General features: G+C 32.7%; 1 protein-coding gene across 1 annotated transcript in view; it reads right to left on the bottom strand.

Annotated features, from left to right (window-relative positions):
• Window positions 1–9,740: 9,740 nt before the first annotated feature.
• The window catches only part of Asz1 (ankyrin repeat, SAM and basic leucine zipper domain containing 1), a 47,437-nt gene continuing 37,152 nt past the window's right edge, over window positions 9,741–20,025 (bottom strand). Inside the window, exons 11-13 of the mRNA XM_003475140.3 lie at window positions 14,501–14,606; window positions 13,605–13,718; window positions 9,741–10,200 (exon numbers count right to left, since the gene is read on the bottom strand). Coding sequence (XP_003475188.1) covers window positions 10,048–10,200; window positions 13,605–13,718; window positions 14,501–14,606 — 373 coding nt within the window. The 3' untranslated portion in view covers window positions 9,741–10,047. The remainder of the gene's footprint in view (window positions 10,201–13,604; window positions 13,719–14,500; window positions 14,607–20,025) is intronic.

Here is a 20,025-nt window from a genome sequence, read left to right as displayed (position 1 = left end):
CTCAAGAAACTCACGACTACTAAGCCAGTATTTTTAAAAATTCTCAAGTATATGCTAGAAAGACAAAATGAAACCAATGTGTTTAGTAGAATGAATACATCAGGTAAGATGAGCAAATCAAGTAGAAAATAATGCGATGACAGTAATAAGTTAGTACCTTTCAATAATAACTGTCAATGAAGTAAAAACATAAATTAGAGTGCGTCAAAAAACAAAACTTAATGTTACACTGTTGTGGTGTATTGACAATTGAAGGTCAACTTGTAACACCCAGCTGAACTGAATCACTGTGGTGCTGGGTGCGGATAGCCCACCTGAGGATTGTTGCCAACAACATAAAAAGGAGAACTGAAGACCAAGAAGTAGTGTTGGTTTTCCTGTTGTCATTTGTTCTCCTGGAAGAGCTTGTCGAGCTTCTTTCCTGATATGAACTTGGCTATTCTCTTCATGAGGGAGTTCGGGATCTTGTCGCTGAGAATGGCTGTGATACTTTTCTCACATATTAGTGAAGAGAACAATTCAACAGGAAAAAATAATTACAAACATATATACACTGAATACCAGTGCACCTAACTTCATAAAACAAACACTACTATACATCAGATAAACATCAACACAATTCTAGTAGGGGACCAATCAGACATTTCCCAGAATCAAACAATAATGCCAGTACAAGATAGAAGAACCTATGGAACACAATGAAAACAGAACTAAATGGTAAGTTTATAATGGCCTCAAAAGAAAAGAACATTAAGCCCAAATAAAAATACTGTCTCACTGTCATAGAAAAATAAGAACAATCCAAATCCAAAGCTAGTACAAGGAAGAAAATTATGACTATCAGAACCTAATGAAATGACACTTCAACACAATCAGTGAACAAAGAGCTTTTTTTTTTTTGAGAGAACAAAAAATAGACAAATTCTTCACCAATCCTAGCAAAACAACAAAAGGAAAGACCTGTATCAATGCAATTAGAAATTAAAAAGACAAAATCACAACAGACACTTCTGAAATCCAGATTATCAGTTCCCTACTTCAAAAACCTCTACTTCAATAGACTGGAGAATCTGGAAGGAAGGGATAGATTCCTAGATAGGTATTAACGACCAAAACTGAACTAAGAAGATATAAAAATTCTAAATAATGAAAAAAAAGGCAATAAAATTGAGTAAAGAATAAAAACCTACTAAATTAAAAAAAAAAAAAAAACAATGGAGAAACAATGGATTCATTGATGAATTCTACAAGAACTTCAGAGTGTCCAAAATCTTGCAAGGAAGGAGTAGGTGAATAAAAACCAGATTACACTTTCTATCAGATATTTTACTGGTGTTCCTCACTGGATAAACCTAACCAACTGCTGAAGGTGCCATTAATGTAGTTCATAGAGACAGCATGCCAGAGTAGGGTAGGACAGAGAGAAGCTATGTAGGGGCAAAGACATCTGCCAACATCAATAATTAGTGGATTGAAAATATCTGTCTCAAACTAGCTAGTCCACTGCAAACTATAGCTAAGGAACTGTCACGCACATGCAGTACATGCACATGTTCAGTACAATACTGTTGAGAAGACTAGATAGGGAATAGGCAGGCAAAATGTGGATGGATATGTGATTGTACACTATAGATCTAGCTTATTCCATCAACACATGATAATTTAATAAATTATGTTTATAAACCAAGTGGTTTGTTTCTAATCTGCAATTGATTATGTATCTTCACATTCGAATGTCATACAATTTGTTGAGAAGGGAGAGAAATGGAGTCTTATCAGAAAATTTATTCTTTTAACTGCCATCTCATGCATCCTAAACACATCTGCGTCACTCTGGAGAATTTCAGCATTTTAAATTCTATGTCACATTATAGAAAATACTAGTTTTAGCAACTTGAAAAATCTGTTATCTCATTTTTGTTCAAGGCACTGTAACAAATGCTTTATTATGAATGAAAACAGAAAATTACACAAGCTTCCATTTACTCAGTGTATATCACATTCTGAATATTACAATCATTTATATGCTTTAGTGTAATTAATAACTGTAGCAGCCTTATACATTTTATTAAATTTATTTAAATGTTTTATTAAATTAGCTAAGTGACTGGTATATAGTAAATACATGTTTTCTTTTTGTAGATAACAGAGATTTGGAATGCTAAGGTAGCATCCTAAGCTATTCAGTGGCAGAACTAAAACTAGAATTTAGATTGGTTTGACCACGTCTGCATTAATTTTTATGATGAAGAATTTCATTCTTTATAACCACTTCTATACTAACGCATTTAACACTCTTAACAATTCAGGGTGATATTTACTTTTCAGGTTAGGAAATTAAGTTTCACAGAGAATAATTACTAAGTTTTGACTGATGCAATTGAGCAATTATTTACAGAGGTGAGTTCCCTGGGAAGCATATCTGGTGGAGATTACCATTCAGGATGTTCACTGGGAAGTGCTCACCTGTGAAGTCCAGTGGAAGGGAAAGAAACATGAGTAGGCAGAGGGAAAAGCTGAGAGGTGATGCAGTCTCAATGAAGGTGATGGCTAGCTCCACTGGGCCCTCAAGGGGTGTGGTCTTTTAGAATTGTCTCTAGTTGGGAAGAGAGTCTCAGAAATTGTAGCCTTTGTGCTCCTATTGTAACTACTACGCTCCTTAGAAAACAATAAGCTTTTGGGAACCTAGCTCCCTTTAGCAGAGGAAACTCCCAAAGACAGCTGACAAGTAAGAGCTGTCTGCTAGCTGCATTTCCAGCAGTTTGGGAAAAATGTCATTTATTCCTAATGCAGATTTAGGAGCCACATCAAACATCCATGTCAGGATAATTTATTAAAAACAAAATCCATAATTTTCTTTTATTTTATGCTGCTTTTCCTATTTTATCAAAGATTTAAGGAGTTTACATAATAACTTTTAGTTTCCTTATTTGAAGTTCAATCTTGCAAACCTAGAGTATTAACTATAATATTACCATTATATTATTTTATGAAATTGACAGTTAACTATATCACCACCAAAAATTCTAGATGTATTTTTATATGTTACACTGGGGGCAGTGAAAATTGTACATATGCCCTTGTAAAATATTGGTTTAATCAAATGAATCTTGAACCATTATGTAAAGTTGCTTTTACTTCTGGCTTAATTTTCTTCTAAAAGATTTTACACATATGGGCTTTACCAATTTACCCTTTGTTTAAACTTTTCAGGGAGGGTTTTGTTGGTTGATACTGAGTCCTACTCCAAGAAGGAAAGATAAGTGAATCTCGGGCAAAACTCTATGTAAACTTAAAAAAACGCTCAACCACACTCTCTCCTGTGAGAAGTCATACAAAGTGTTTTGCTTTAGTAAGTTGACATCCTTAACACTAATTCTACCATATCTCTTAGTAGCAAAGTGTTTAGATTTTCTGATCTCATAAAATATCTAAGATATGGATATACTACTTGCATATACTAAACACTCATTAAATCAAAATGACATTACAAACTTAAAAATATTAGCAACAACCAAATACTAAGAATTATTCAACAGCAACACTATTTTGATGGGTTCAATCTGAATATTAAAACCCTTAATAGTTTTATTCTAAATTCAGGACTCCAAACCGGATCCATTTCTCTTTTCTTCTCTTTCTTTCCCCAGGAATTGAACACACCACTTAGCACTTGCCAGGTTGGCACTTATGCAGCTGAGCTAAATCCCCAGCCTGGATTCATTTCTGACAATGGCATTATTCTGATTCATTTAGTCTGAGAGATCCTGTTTTACAGATCAAGTAAACAAAATGCAGAGAATTTGCAAGCTAATGACAACATGTAGAGCCTAGTCCTAGTATATCTTCTGTTCTCCCAATGTCAGGGCAGAAGTGCGGGGCATATTAAACATTAAGAGGAAAGGTAGCATACAACAATGAACACAGACTTCAAAAATAAAGAGTAAAGTGTTAGATAAAAATAATACTAAAATGTCACAAAGATTCACATAAACACATATGAAAGATCCATTGAGGTGAAAAACTTTCTACCAATTGAGAGAAATTCAAAGATGATGCCACTCTTGCAAATGTCCTGCAAATAGTACACAGTATTAAAAATTTTCCATTTTGTTTAGAATATTGATAAGATAATCTGAATTTATATGTAGAAAAATATGATGAGTATGGCTCGGTTTAGAATTAGGTTCTCTAATAACTAACAAATGTGTCACATAAGTCCAGTATAACATTTTTATTGGCACTTGAAATAAATGTATTACTCACTAGTGGACATGCCAAAAAGAAAAACCCCACCCTATTTCCACCCCCACAGAGCTACAAATGATTATTTATTGAGCAGTGACAGAGTGACTTGGAGTGCAAAACAGAAGTCATCATAGTTATCTGAGTTCTTAAAGATTGTCATCACAGTGTTAAGATTAAAAAAAAAAGGTGAGCCCTAAAAACTTTCCATTAAAAACAAAACATTACTCAATTTTGATGCTGGTACTTGAAATTATGGCTGGCTTCATTTTTAAGTGATACCGTTTTCTCCTTCTTTTATATGTTGTTGCCTACATTTAATAATTTAATTCATTTAAGTTGTTAGCTGAAACACTGTACCTTATGTAAGAAAGTTTTCAAAATTGAGCATCCAGCCTTGGTCCATCATTTATGTAAGCAAAATGTACTGTATATTGGTTAAAACTAGGTGGTCTTTTTCGCTTTCAATAGACTATAGGAAGTCCTAAAAGTTTTAGCATCCTATCATATTAACCTAAAGTATAAAAATATTTAGCCAATGTTTCTGACTTTAAAAAAAAAATCTTGCACATTGTTATGGGTCTAGCACTACACTAAACACAAAGGAGACAACACTTAATCACTGGTTAAGGGGATTCACTGTCAAGATGGTATTAAATGTTCACTTTCCAGAGAAGCAAAACTAAAGCAAACTACAAATTAACCACATAAAGTCTTGGGAAGTATCCTAAGGGTACAGAAAAACGCAGAAACATTTTAGAAAACCTACTACAACTCTGTAAGAAACATGATTCTGTAGCAGTTGAACCATTACCCTGTCCCTCTGCTCACTATCCCTCCACCAAGCCAGCTCAGCTTGGCAGCAACTCTACTTTGGGTGGAAGTGGCCAAGCAGACAGAGTTCCCTCTAGCCTCATCACCTTAAAAGGGGCTAGCATAATTCATCTAGAAGGATAAGCCATCGGAATTTGCATTTTTTCAACTCTAAGGTGGCTGAATTTTGTGAAGTATGTGGAGAAGTCAGGGACTCACTTTTACTATTTCCCATAGGATGGAGACTTCTGTTAACGTAACTCTAAGGAAACTGCTTATTCTGAGCCAACTATGAATGACTATGACTTGGGAACATGGAATTAAGTTATCCTGAAGGACACTTTCTACCCTTGAAGAAATTATGTGGACTTTTACAGCCACAAAACAAACAAGGTCATATACATGAATACATTTACCAAATCCTACTGTACATTGATGGGATAATCAAGTAGGCAGGTTATAGTGAAACACAAATCTTTTCTAAGGTTTCATGTGTCATCTTACAGCATCCTTAGCTTTAGTGTGCATGAAAGGCTAGAAGTCTGCTAAACTTTGTAACGAGTTTTACTATTAGTCACAGGAATGTTATGTCTCATACAGAGGTTTAAAGTAAATGACTATTAAAGAGACTAAGATAATTTGGGTCTTGACCTGCAACATTTAATCTCTCCACAATTCAGGATGTCTTACTTAGCCAAGGCCAATCTGCAGAAATTATTATAGATATGGATTCTTCAGAGAATCTCAGCTTTAAGTGCATCCCCCTTCCCAACACATACATACATGCGGGCTGAGAATAATGAAGCACTGATTTTCCTCACCTCAGCTTGCTCATAGGACAAGTTCTATACTTGGAGAAGCAAACTGAGATGACCACGGTCCCACTCAGCAATCAGAGCAGTGGCTCAGGAAATCTACAGGAAGAGCTCATGAAGGACTCTCCAAAGGAACTGACTCTCAAAGTGTGGGGAAATGCAAGTATTAGGGGACTCTTGAACACAAGAGCTCCCTTAACAACAGGTTAAATTGTAGGCCACCTAGTTTACCACAGAGAACTAGACAAAAGATGCAGCTGAGGAAAACCCTCTAGGGGTTAGAAAAAAAATCTCAAAGTTGACTTCCTGTTTAAACTTAATTCTGTCAGAATTTATATCCCAGGGCAAGTAAAAACTCAGCAACTAGCCAGTAACTAGTAGAGCCTAATGGTTGAAAGAAATCCAGTTGAGGTACACAATCTATGAGAGCAATTAGGAAAAGTTTTTAAAAAGTAGAATAACTATGTATGCCCAAGACTCTACCTCTTAGGAATGACATCAGGGACTTCACTCCTTGGGAAAATAGACTTCACAAAAAAACTCTAGCCAAATCAGAAACAAATCCTCGGGGGTAGGGAGAGAGGAACTGTTAGAATATATTATGTAAAATATCCAATTTTCAACAAAAACTATAAGACATTCAATGAAACAGGAAGGAGTGAGCCATACCAAAGAAACTGTGAGAAAGATCAGATTGTCAGAGTGGATTAAGTAAAACAAAAACCAACTATACGCTGTGCTGTCGATAGGAGATAATTTAACATGAAGCAAAGGATTACAGAAATGAAGGAATAAATACTTCAATAGTAACATTTAAAGATCTCAGGACTCTACTTTCAATAAATCAACTTTTGCCTAGAAAAAAGGCTTAATACTACAAACTTAGACTTGGTAGACGCCTAAGGAATACTTCAACAAAGGAAGATTATATGTGCTTCTCAAGCATACATGGAAGATTCTATAAGACAGATAATATGGTAGGCCATAAAACAATCCTCAAAGAATTTGTAATGATAAAAACATGTTTTTGATCACAATATAATGAATTTTAAAATAAATTTGTATTATCAAAAAAATACCAAATAGTATAATACAGTTATCACATAATGCTAGATCACAATTTTCCTAGATATACAATCAAGAGAAAAACATGTCCATAGCTAAAAAGCAGAAACAAAAACTGAATAATCATATAGTATGTACAAAATTTTGTTTGACTCCTTGTGCTCAATGTGTCTCTAACATTCACGTATGTTTTTATGAGTAGTCACAATTTGTCCTATGTTAGTACTATGCAATATTCCATTGTATAAATTTCTGACAATTATTTATGCATTCTACTGTTGGATATTATGGTAGTTGCTATCCTTGAGCTCTTAGTCTACTGTAAACCATTATATACTATGTCTTTTTTGGACATATGCAGTCATTTCTCCAGGTCTTATATTTAGAACTGTTACGCCACTAGGAAAATATGTCTGCTTTTAGTAGATACTACCTGTTTTTCAAAAATGGCTTTTATCATTTACAGTTTAACTGGCAATGTATGACAGTTTTATTCTATATCCCTACCAACACTTAAGATTAGATCTTTTTTTGTGTTGTGGTGCTGAACCCAATGGCCCTGCATACAAACATCTGTTCTACCAGTGATTTGCACAATAGCTTCTGGTGGTGGTCTCTTACATTTCATTCTTTCTGGTGGGTATGGAGATGTACCTCATTATGGTTTTAATTTATATTTCCCTAATGAGTAATGCTGCTGGATGCTGTTGACCAAATCTGGCTATTGGACTTCAGTTTGCTAACCTTTGCTTTTGCCTAATTGCATTGGCTATTCCTTTTCCTGGTTGTTCTTATCTCTTTTCCTATGAATGTAAGTACCCTAGAGTTCAGCCTGGTCTCCATCACTCCCTTGGTGATATGATCCAGTCTTTAATGTTAAAATTCTCAATTTCTAACTTATGGTGGGTGTCTTTCCAGGATTAATGTTTAATATATTCTATTAGTTATTTGAATCATTCCCTTCTAATTGCTTTGTTTTTCAAAGAAGTCTTTATTTTGGTAACTGCAATTCCATCCTTCTTGTTGATCAAGCCAAAAAAATCCCCCCAAACAAGCCAACAAACTTTACTTTGGCTATTGCTTTCTACTTGGAACTCACAAGTAAATCCTATTGGCTATTTTTTAGTGTGTTCTGATCTCAACTGATTTTATTATTTTCATAGCTATCTCAAGCTAGTACAATTTTGTACCTATAGTAATTGCAGTAGTCACAACTAATTTTCAAAGTTTCCAGGTTTGTGAACCTAATCTATACTAAAAAGGTAGCGGCAGACTCCTTTTAAAATACATCAGACCATGTTAATTTTCCACTCAGTATCTTCCAACGGTTTTTCAAGTTACTGTGTAAAAACTAGTAAGGTTCAAATTATCGAATCTCCTATTTCTTCTGAATTACTATTTGACCCATCACTTACTTGACTCTAGCCATTCTGGATTTCTTGTAACTTCTGGAATATTTTAGTGCTATAGTTGGTATTTTTATTCACTTCTGGTTTTGAATAGACTTATCTGAGATACCTACATGGCTTACTCTGCAATCCTTTATGTTTTTAGTATGAGACCTGAGGTTTGTGATGGGCTTCCCTGAATTGCTGTTTAAAATACTAACCCTGTTTCATTCTTCTCCACAGTTTCTATCACATCTGGTCTCTTATACTTTATTTGTTGGTTTATTTCCATTAGAATGTAAGTTCTACAAGAGAAGTTGAGAACTTCTCTTGAAGCAACTGATTTTCCAATATCTAGAAAAATGGCTGGGACACAGTAAGTACTCATTAAATGTTAAAATTTTTTTTTTTTTTTAAAATATGGATCTCATTATGTAGTTTAGCCTGGTTTTGAACTTTATGATCCTCCTGACTCAGCCTCCTGAGTGCTAGGAGGTTAGCACAGGTATGTACTATCACATCTGACTTTTAATTTCAATGATCTGAACTTCAATCTTGTGTTACTAGCGATGTGAATTTCAGCAATTTATTTCAACAGAATTCCTGAGATTCACTTTACATAATTAGGAATATATCCCTCATGGTACTATCCTACAAATTAAACTCAACATTAGTGAAGGGCTTACGGCAGAATAGGTGTTCAGATTATAATCTCTTCATCTATTATTTTTTCTTCCCAAGAAAAGCTCTAACAATTTTCTATGTTTTAATCAGTTTACTTTGGAGTAATACAATGTCCACATTTTCAAAATCATAAGTTATAGAAATGTGGATGCATTTTTTAAAAAATTATTTCTCTTTGCTTCATATTCATGTCTCCAGCAATTGTAGATGATCTACATCTTTTTAAGTATGGTATTAAGTTAAGCAAGATTTAGACTATATTGCCTGCTAATGTGAGCATACCCTTTATTAAGTTCACTTTTTAAATCTGAGTCTTAGTATTTTGATTTTTAAAAGAGAAATATTTTATTAATTCTTCAGACATCAGAAATTATATACCAAATACCATTCATTTTCTTAATATCCCTAATAATGTTATATAGTACATGACATATTATCCAACATAATTTACATAAAAATTCTAGTACTTTGTGTTTTTCATATTCCCTAATTTTCTGCTTCTGTATTTTCCATTTGAAATGTTTTTCCTTTATTCAATCAAAAATTGAAAGTTTCTACATTAACTTTTATCCTTTGGATTATCTGGAATACTTTCAAAATTATTAATTTCCCAATAATGAAATATGACTAAAAATACCCAATAAGGAATTCCTTATAATTAAAAAAAGGGGTAAATGGGACTAAACAAAAGCCATTGACTCATAAGTATTTCATAAATTCTATGAGATTCTCTAAGAGAGATGACTAGACTTATTAAACTGTAAAAAATATTAAATAAAACTTTTATTTTGAATGTGATTCATATATTCAAACTAAACGATTACATATAATTTATGCTTGATCAAAGTCAACATAATATATATTTATAACTCAAACAGACAAGTCACTTTCTAAAGAAAAATCCTCTGCTTTATGTTATGCTAAATTTTCCAATGTAGTATAAGCAAAGAATTTAATGTGCTGTGCATTAAAGATAATAGCAATGCTAGGGCAGTTTGAATAGGATGTACCCACATAACTTAAAACAAATACTAGAGTTATTTTCTTTGGAAAGTCATCTTGCAAATGAAAAGAAGCAGCCCAAATCCGCATAGTGTAACAGCTGTGCTCCTCAAAATTCTACTCTTCCATGTAGATACGTCTTCCATTAATGGTATATGAGTTGGATCATTTTCCCGTTCATTTTGCAACTAATATTTAAAATGGAAAAAAATTAGTGTTATATACACTGAAAATAAAAAAAATATTTGATTTTAAAAAAGTCCATACTAAAGCAATTGATTTAGTTGTAGGCAACTCAAAATTCTTATGGGGGATTTAAAGTGAACAATAATCATTTTTTTTAACAGCAACCCAGTATTGTAAATTATAAATTTTATATTAACAAATGCTTTCATAGGTTATCACATTTTAAAATGTTATTTTTATGTCATGAGATAAAGTTCCTTTAATGTTAGCTTAAATTTTTATTTTACTTATAAGCAATTATGATTGATATTTTTCTTTTATATTAAATATTAATGTCTTATTTAAGAATGAACCATGAACCATTTTTTTTTTTTTGGTGCTATCAGGGATCAAACTCACAACCTTGTGCTTGCTAGGCATGTGGCCAGTGAGTGAACCACTCTGACAGCAAACCTACTATAGACAAAATATAGTAAATACTGGAAGATGCTATACCAACACTAGAAGTTGAATACTTAAATATAACAGAACAAATATCAACAAAAACTTAAGTAGTTCTTGTGCTTTTCCCTATACACATATCTGTTTATAACTCATTTGTTTCTTTAAACAGTTTCTGTTATTATTGGTAAACTCTGAAATATAACAAGTTTAAAAAGCACGATAGTACATTCCCAAATCTGGAAGCCTTCATAGTCCTCTACCATCAAATCTCATAGTAGTATATGACTCAGTTTAACTTAAATTTCTAAATTCTCACAAAAATTTTGTGTTAAAGAAAGCCTACCCTCAATGTGTGTGTTTATGCATTCACATGTGTGTGACACAGACAAAGAGAAGAGAAAGAGAAAGACAGAGATCGTGAGAGAAAAAGAGGAGAGAGAGAGAAAAGAGGGGAGGAAAGAGAGGAAGATAGGAAGAAGAACAAAGAGAAAAAAGGCAAAGAGGGAAGGGAGGAGGGGAGGGAAGAAAGATGACTGTTAGGAGGGGCAGGAGAGGGAGAATAAGCAGAAACCAAAAGATCCTTCAAAGATAAAAAGAAGCAAGCACATTTATAGAGTGATATTTACTAGAAACATCCTGTGCTGGAGTGGTGATATAAATACTTTAAACATTACCAGGGATAACGACCTCTAAATTTGACAGTGTAAATATTTAATTTTAAAAGCCTGCAAAATTAATTTTAAATCTATAGCAGGAAAACAGACTTCACTGCCAATCTCATTAAGAAAGTTTTCTAGGTTTAGCTTCCAAATGGCTTCATTCAGCAACAGATTCTTTTTTGACACTGATGCTCCATTTACTGAATGTTGAGACAGTCATTCCTTTTATTAACCAATTACTTAGAATGACCCTTTCTGACAAGAGCTGTCAGAGTGTTGGTTTGAAAGAGACTGATGTGGTGTTAAAGTCTAGCCTTGACCTCTCCCACCCTCTCTCTCTGTTACCTTCATACACTTATCTTTGAAAACTTATGTTTTTTCTAAAAAAAAAAAAAAAAAACTTCTTCCGTTATTATTGGTAAACTAAAATATTACAAGATTAGCAAGCATGATAACACAGTCACAAACCTGGATGCCTTCACAGTTCCCTAAAATCAAATCTCATTATGATCATCACTGCTTGGATAAGACTAATCTAAAAACTCTGTTTCATTAGTTTGCTCAAAAATTAAGATACCCCTGTCCAAAGAATTGTGTCTACCATACTAATCAATGCATTTTCAAGGCTATACTTTAACAGCACACAGAAATGTGTAAATTCTAGTTAGAGTCACATAAGCAAAAAGGCCCTCCTTGTTATCACAGATGAAAATTATATTTATAGATTCACATTTTAAAAATAAACATCATGGTGGCTGACTGTATTGTTTGTTTTAGAGTCATTACATCTCTAAAGCAATGCTTTTTAAGTTCATTCATTTCAGAAAACACTAATTTCATCTCAGTTCTCCCCACAGCATGTTTGTAACTTCAAACTGGAGAACCCAAATTAATAACCAATCCTGAGGCAAATATGTTTTAGGGGATTTCCTGCATTAAAAATTGATTCTTTGCAGGAAGTTTCTGTACAGGAATCCTTCCACATTTTTCTTGGATTCCCAGGAAGAATATCATGTTAAGTGAAGTTAATACCACTTTCTCTCAATTCTTCTAGATAAAATGGAAGTAGTGAACATGACTGATGCTATAATTTTTGTGTTGTTGGCAAGTTCTCGCTCTATCGAGCTTTTGTAGAACAGGTGCCTGACTTATAACAGGCAGTCATATGTTTGCTGAATGAGTAAAATTAGAGAAAATACAACTGCTAAACTACCTCTTTCAGTCAGGTATGGTGGCACATGCCTTAATCCCCGCACTTGGGAGGCCAAGGCAGGACGATGGTTACAAGTTTGAGACCAACCTAGGCTGCAAAGTGAGTTCAAGGCTAGCTTGAACTATATAGCAACACCCTGTCTCCAAGAAAAACAAAAACAAACAAACAAAAAAAAAAAACAAAGAAAAAACAAACAAACAAAAAACCTCTTTCACTAAACAGGAGTTATTTGCTTTAAGAATTCTCAAATATACTGCCCATTTTTCCATTTAGGATGTCTCTTTCTTACTATTTTGTAGAATTTCCTTCAATATTTTATTCTCGCATTTTTCATAAAAAGAATCTTCTAGTTGGGCACAGTAGTGCACATCTGTAATCCTAGCACTCTGGGAAGCTAGGGCAAGAAGATCACAAATTTGAACCTAGCTCAAGAAACTTACCAAGACTGTCTCAATGAAAAAAGTGCAAACAGTGTGAGGCTGCAGCTCAGTGTAAAGGTTGTACATTATATTTTCTTTTTTCCTTTTTCGTTTTTTTGGTGCTGATGACTGAATCAAGAGACTTCACATGCTACTACTGAGCTTTACCTCCCTGCCCTGGGTAACACATCATTGTAACATCTAAATACACTATAATTTATTAAATTATAAGAGTATTGTAAGACACTCGTGGTACATGTAGTTTTGGAATAAACTACTCTACTACTGAAAGATACAAATATATTTATTGTTCTTGACATATCTTGCCAGATTATTTTTGAATGGGTTTTGATGCAAGTTTCATGTAAGAATATAGTTTGGTGAGCTCTAACTAGAAAGAGTATCACTAGAGAAGTACATTTTTCCTTGCTAATCAGAAACATGAAAACAACATATTGTTTCTCAGTATGCATTTCTTTAGTGAACAATGTTCGTCACATATACATTTGTATGATATGTATTATTCATAAACATTCTTTCTTTGTAAACTGTCCTTTTCCCAACTAAGTATTATTTGTTTGTCCCTCTTATCAACATTGCTTTATTGTCTAATATTTTTCCTATAAAATGCTTTTTCTTAGTTCTCCCACATTTAAATGTTAAATATATACCTTTTGAATTAAGCCTTTCAGTTTGCAGACTTCTTCACTCAACTCTTCAACATTGTTAACCAGTTCTTCACAAACTGAAGTAAAATTCCGGGGGGAAGCCCATTCTAGTACTATCTGTTAATAGTTAAAAAGCTACACTTAAATAATGAATCTGATTTTTCACTTTAGATACATTAAGATTATACAACATTCTTATATATTAAATTATATAATTGAAAAGGATTTTTGGTTTAGGAAAAATCCTAACAGCAAATGCCAGTAATTTTATATGAATGATAGAATAATCTTGCTAAATCCATTTCCAAAATATCTGTCTGTACATATCACTTTCTATATGGAAATTAGTATGAACATTTGTAAACAAGTTATTTTGTGAAGCTTTTTAATTGACATGATTGTTATATTAACATTATATAAGAATCATAGACAAATACATTTACATAGTTTGACTACAAAAAGCAATAATGCAATCACATGAAAAACTAGTTTTCTGCAAGTAACATACTTCTTCAGTTTAAAATTTCCTTCATTTAAGGAATTATATTGATACATTTTTAAAATAGTATTCAACACACTGTCTTCTTTCAACTTTCACTTCAGCCTTCTGTCACTTTATATTTTAAACAATTAAATCCTCTTTAAAAACAAATGGTAAGCTAAATACTTGGATTGGTTTAATTTTGGTCTGACTCATTTTTCTTTCCTTGAGGATTAGAATATAAAATTTTTCAATTAGTTATTATGCAACTGCATAATATTAGATGAATGTACTTATCTAGATTTTATGCTGAACCATAGGTATAGTTTTACCAGATTATTACTATTTATTGAATTTTCATGAACTTATCTGAAGTATTCTTTAGCATTCATACTTTTCTTAATTTTTGTAGAAATACCTTGTGAGAATTTACTGGTAACTCAGTAATGATATTTTGTACAGCTGTTATTAAATGGCCACATTGTTTGTTTAATTTTAGAAGAAAGTTGAGGAACTCATCACCACTAAAGAAAGGAAACAAAGAAGAATCACTTAAGAGCAATTTATTCCACTCTGTTGGGCTACTTAGTATCTAGTTATAAAATTAAGTTCTTAGGCAACCCATTTAGGACCCCTCCTGTCTCTCAGGAGCTACTTTCTCAATAAATTTTCCTACTCTTAAAAATTAAATTATTTCAAAAATATTTATAGATTAGGTAATGTGTGTAATAAACTGAAATAAGGTTTGAATACATGAGATAAACAAGATTGCACTCTTGAGAATTTCAAGCTTCAAAGATGAGATGAAGAGACATAATTATAACACTGTTATTTAAAAGGCACATAGGGGAAAGACAAAAGAACCAATATCTGAGTATCTATCACTGAATACACTATACTAGTTATTTACATTTATTATTTATTGTAATTTTCCCCAACAATGTTAATTCTGGTTTATAGTTGAGGTATCTAAAACTCATAATGAATTTGGTATCACATAGTATGGTGGGAATAAGGATATTAGAAATAGTTAAAAAAAAAAAAAGATAGTATTTGAATTGAGCTTGGAACTGGAAAATAAGTTTACCAGGTAAGTAAGGGATTCTGGATAGAGAGAATAGGTACAAAATATAAAAGTACAGGTCAGTAGGCCTTAGGATATAACTAAAGTGTAATTCTGAGAAAGTAGTAAGAGAAGAGGTTGTATGTAGGCATTTAAAAAAAATTCAGCCTTTTGATAATTTAGAGTTACTAAAAGATTTTAAAAGGGAAAGCAGAAAATCATGTTTTATATGAGACATTATTTGGGAAGTATGTAGATTAAAGTAACACAAAAATGTAAGTAGAAAGGCTAACTGGGTGTTTTGGCTTATAGCTAGTTGTCCTCCAAAGCCTCATGCGCAAATAGTGGGGGCTTTTGGGAAGTGGCTGGATCATGTATGTATGACACGGAGATTAATATGTAAAATAACTAAATTGGCTTAACACAGACCTGGGTGTGGACAATGGAAGCCCCACCCTGGGTATGGGTGGTACCACCCAAAAGGTTTGTAGTTCAAATGGGATAAAAGGGAAAGGGTGGCTTGCTGTTTGTTGCTGCTGCCTCCTGCCTGTCCTACAATGGACTCTTTCCTTTGCAATGTCACTCTGCCATGCCAACCTGCCTTGGGGTCAGCCATTGACTATAAACTGAAATTGCTATTAACTAAGCTAAAACAACTTGCCGCCTTTAACTCTGGGTGTCAAGTACTTTGTCTCAGCAACAAGAAAGCAAATAAGACCCTGAGAAAGAAAGAGAAAAACCATTCAAGATGCTGAACTACAGCTTAACATAAGTATCTGACTGTCTCATAGACAAAAAGAGTGTAGTAGTTTAAGAAACTGTTAGGAAAATGAATAGAAAAATTTGGTAGTAGACTATGAAAATAATAGGAAGAATCTGGATGAATCTCAGTTTTATGGTTAAATGAAAAGTGATACCATCAAACAGGGAACTGAATCTGGAAATGGGTGGTGGGACAGTAGGGGATAAAGAAAATATCATGGTATAACAGTAACACACATTTGGATTCAGCTTCTATACTTGTGAGATTTACGATCTTGGCAAGCATACTCTAACACAAAATGTTTCTACATTTCTAGAATGGAGACAACAGGAGAAAGCATCCAAAACTGTCAGCGAACAGTTAGCCTTCAAGCAGACTTCATTATGGCAGTGCCTGCAATGAAGATGAGACATGCAGGTGACAATGAGCAGCAGGTAGCAGAACATGAAGGGTATTTCCTGAGATCTCTAGACTCATGAGTCTAGATACAATTCAGAATGAAAGAACATTAATGAAAAAAACTGCATTCTTATTTTTACTAGCCCTTCACTGGAATTCAGTCTTTCCTTCAATTGTGGTCATACACACAAATCACAGTAGTACTGAAATCAATACTATAGTCACAAAGAAGACCACAGAAGAGATACACTGTGAAGAGGGTGAAATGATAATGGTAGGGGGAAAAAACCCATTAAAGAAAAAGTAGCCTGAGAGTAGGAGAAAATTAGGAGTTAGAAGTTGGTATGTACAGCAATGAAGGAGATGACTTCAAGGAAGAAAAGGTTAAAGCATGTTAAATAAGTAAATTCACTGATTTTTTGCCAAGAGGAGAGTGCAGTGATTAGATTAGTTTCAGTGACAGAAGCCAATTTACAGAGGAAGCTATAAAGAAACTGATACAACCCAAAAGAAAAGCTAGGGCATGAACAGGTAATTCAAAGAAAAAGAAAAAAAATGGTAATATGGAAATACAAATAATTCTCGGATGCTACATCCTAGCAAAATAACAAATTAAACAGAATATGAACATCAAGAGTTGACAAATGCATGGGATATCTTTCGGGAGAGTCTTTTAACAGTATGTATTAAAAGTGTACCCAAAATCTAAGGGACCAAAAGATACTTATAAATCCAAACAGAAATTCTTAGATGCAGAAATCTTTGACTATACACTATAAAGCTTCTTTCATACAATTTCTAGAAGAAAATTTTATAAAAAGCAAGCCAGTTAAGCATCCAATGAGCTAACAGCAAACTTTTCTCTAAGACCCCTTGCTAGGATGAATTTGGCATCTTCACTTACGTCTTTTTCTTACTAACAGGTTGAAAAAATAAGTTTTATGAAATGTAAAGTCTTTCCTTCCTTTTTGGTACAGGAACAGCATGACTGGGACTTAGAATTCATTTTTTACTTCAATGCAACATAGTATCATGTATACAGATTAAATCAACTGGTCATATTACTAAACATTTAAGTATTAAGATAAAAATTCAAATTTGTAAGCAAGTATTATAGTAAACAGTACTATGTACTAATTGTATAATGTCTGAAAAAAATGAAAAGCATCAACAATCTAACCACTCAAGATAATAACTAGTACTCCTTTTTGATGAAGTTATTTTTCTTATAATAAACATTTTCTTCCAGTATTCTTGTAGCTTTTATATTGTACAGAGTACTTTTTCATGACACTGTTTGAAAATAATTTTAATGGTGGAAAATAATTACAACAGTGCAATCTGATTCAACCATTTTTCTGAGGTTACCAATTATACAATGTTTGTAAATGATACATAGGAACAATATACTTCAAGCAAAATTTTATATCTATGTAGATTGTTCTTTTTTGAGGTAGCAATGTTTTGATGATCATAATTTTGAGAAACTTTTGATGTATTCATGTGGGGACGTTAGTAGTTCAAATCTCAGAAAAAAGATCTCAGCAGAAACTTCTAAAACTTTTTATGACATGAATGAAAATTATCTGTTCAAAATAGTAATGGATCATTTATTATCACTTAACATTGAGTTCCTTATTATTGTGCCATAGTAAAGCAGAAAAAATAAATGCAGTGTATTCTTGTATTATTTTAGAAAATTTGACACAAAAAGTATTTTGAAATAAATTAGTAGCTAAATTGTTAGAATTAAATTATTAAAAGATTATAATCAATCAGTTCAATTTTCTTGCTGTTGGTTTTCTTATGTCTTAATGACTCATTTCTTAAGTATGACTCTGAACAAACAGGAAGTAAAACCTTTTCCATAATAGCATGTAAAAAAGTTCTATGATTTAATAACAAGGTCAAATTTCTAAAACATACGCTTCCCAATTTAAGATTTTGCACATACTTTATCTATCAAATCTCATAAAATTAATTCATAGTGGTGGCCCCATCATACAAGTAGGTAACATTAGAAAATTTAATTTACAACTCAATCATGTAGAACTTCAAAATATTCCTTTATAGGGAAGCAGCTCAAAAATGAACAAAGATATGCAACAAATTTGCTTTCACAAGTAAAAGCTTTCATATGGCAATGAATATTTAAGAGCTATAATACTGTTTAAAATGACAAGGCATTATTTTGAATATAGACTTCCCCACTATAAAGAAATATATTAAGAAGAAGGAATGGAGGAAGGGAATGCCTATAATGTAAACTTCATAACAAACTTTTTAAGGACTCCAGATCACCTCATTTATTCCATGATGGACCTTCTCTGAATTGTAAAATGGCATGGAAATCTGTTTATTATAGTTACAATGTTAGCTTTAGATAGGCTACACTAATGAGTATAGTATTACATTTATAAGTACTATATTTTACAGGGTATTGCCATTCCTTGACTCACTTTATCCATTTATTCAATTAAATTTGTCTATCTGGTTAGGGTTCAGGGAATGTAGAATGTGGTTAATACACACCAAGTTACTCAGTTTATTCTGTAACACTGCCAGGTAAGGGAAATCCCTCCTGTAAGTTACGGTTATAATCCCCAACATGTTTTAAAAAACTATATGTAGAAAACAACTCTCCATTTATATGTGTGGTACTGATATATAATCCTCATTTATATTATTATTTTGGGGGGATCAAATTGGACTATGTTGAAGTAAAAAAAAGTACCATATGCATTGCCTAAAAATTAAAATTGCCTTAATACTCTTAATTTTCAGAAGAAAAATTAGAAATTAGTAGTAGTTTGTATTTAAAGCAAGTTAGCAGACACTGATGAAGTACAAAAATATTCTTGGTATTTCCTTATGGAACTTGTAGACAATTATAAGAGTTCTAGGGGAAAAATAAATTGTGTTCTGAACAAGCATAATTCCTATACAAAGTCCTTGTTATGATGGTTAATTTTTGACTATATGAAGCCAAAAGGAGGTAAAAAGTATTTAAAAAAAGAGTATATATAATAAAAATGCTGAGTAAGATAATAAAACTGACCATATGCAATGATGGGCAGAGGGTTAGGGAACACATTATTTGGCATATAAATCTCCAAAGAAAGATATTGTATATAAAAGAAAATCTCTTAAAACTCATTATCAGGTGTGCTGCAAAGTAAGGGAAGTTAAAAATTACCTATTTGATAAAAGGAAAACAATTATTACAAGTTAGTTAGGATTCCAAAATCCAGGGAATTTTACATATAAAAATGCTTACAAATATTACTAAATAGATAATTGCATAATCTAAAAGGCAGAATAAGTCTTACAGGTTTTCCAAACTATGTTTAAATCCTTCAATAAGCAAAAACCTCCAAATCTACGTGTTATATACAATGAAACTATTACCTTTTTTCTAGATATCATATTTTATCTAATGCAGTCTAAGAGTGTTACCTTTTCTTGACTATGTATGTAATTCAGCTAAATTAATAATTCACTAAAAGCCTCAGTGATTCTTCAGGTATATTAAGTTATATCTCACCCAAATATTGTTAACTTTTAAATATTCATTTTTTTTACGTCCTTCTGTAGCCACTGGCAGCTATTGGTAGATGCAGGTAGTATCAAGCCAACCTTTCAGCCTTTGAGGGAGGTATGTATGTTAAGCCCTTGAGAACATACAGACCAAAAGCCAGAAAACAGTAGGAAAATCTGG

This window comes from Cavia porcellus, unplaced genomic scaffold (genome assembly GCF_034190915.1).
Source record: "Cavia porcellus strain 051 isolate PalLab524CR breed Dunkin Hartley unplaced genomic scaffold, mCavPor4.1 scaffold_2, whole genome shotgun sequence".
Classification (NCBI taxonomy): Eukaryota; Metazoa; Chordata; class Mammalia; order Rodentia; family Caviidae; genus Cavia; species Cavia porcellus.
The sequence above is the reverse complement of the archived record's forward strand: the minus strand, read 5'-3'. Positions and strand labels throughout refer to the sequence as shown.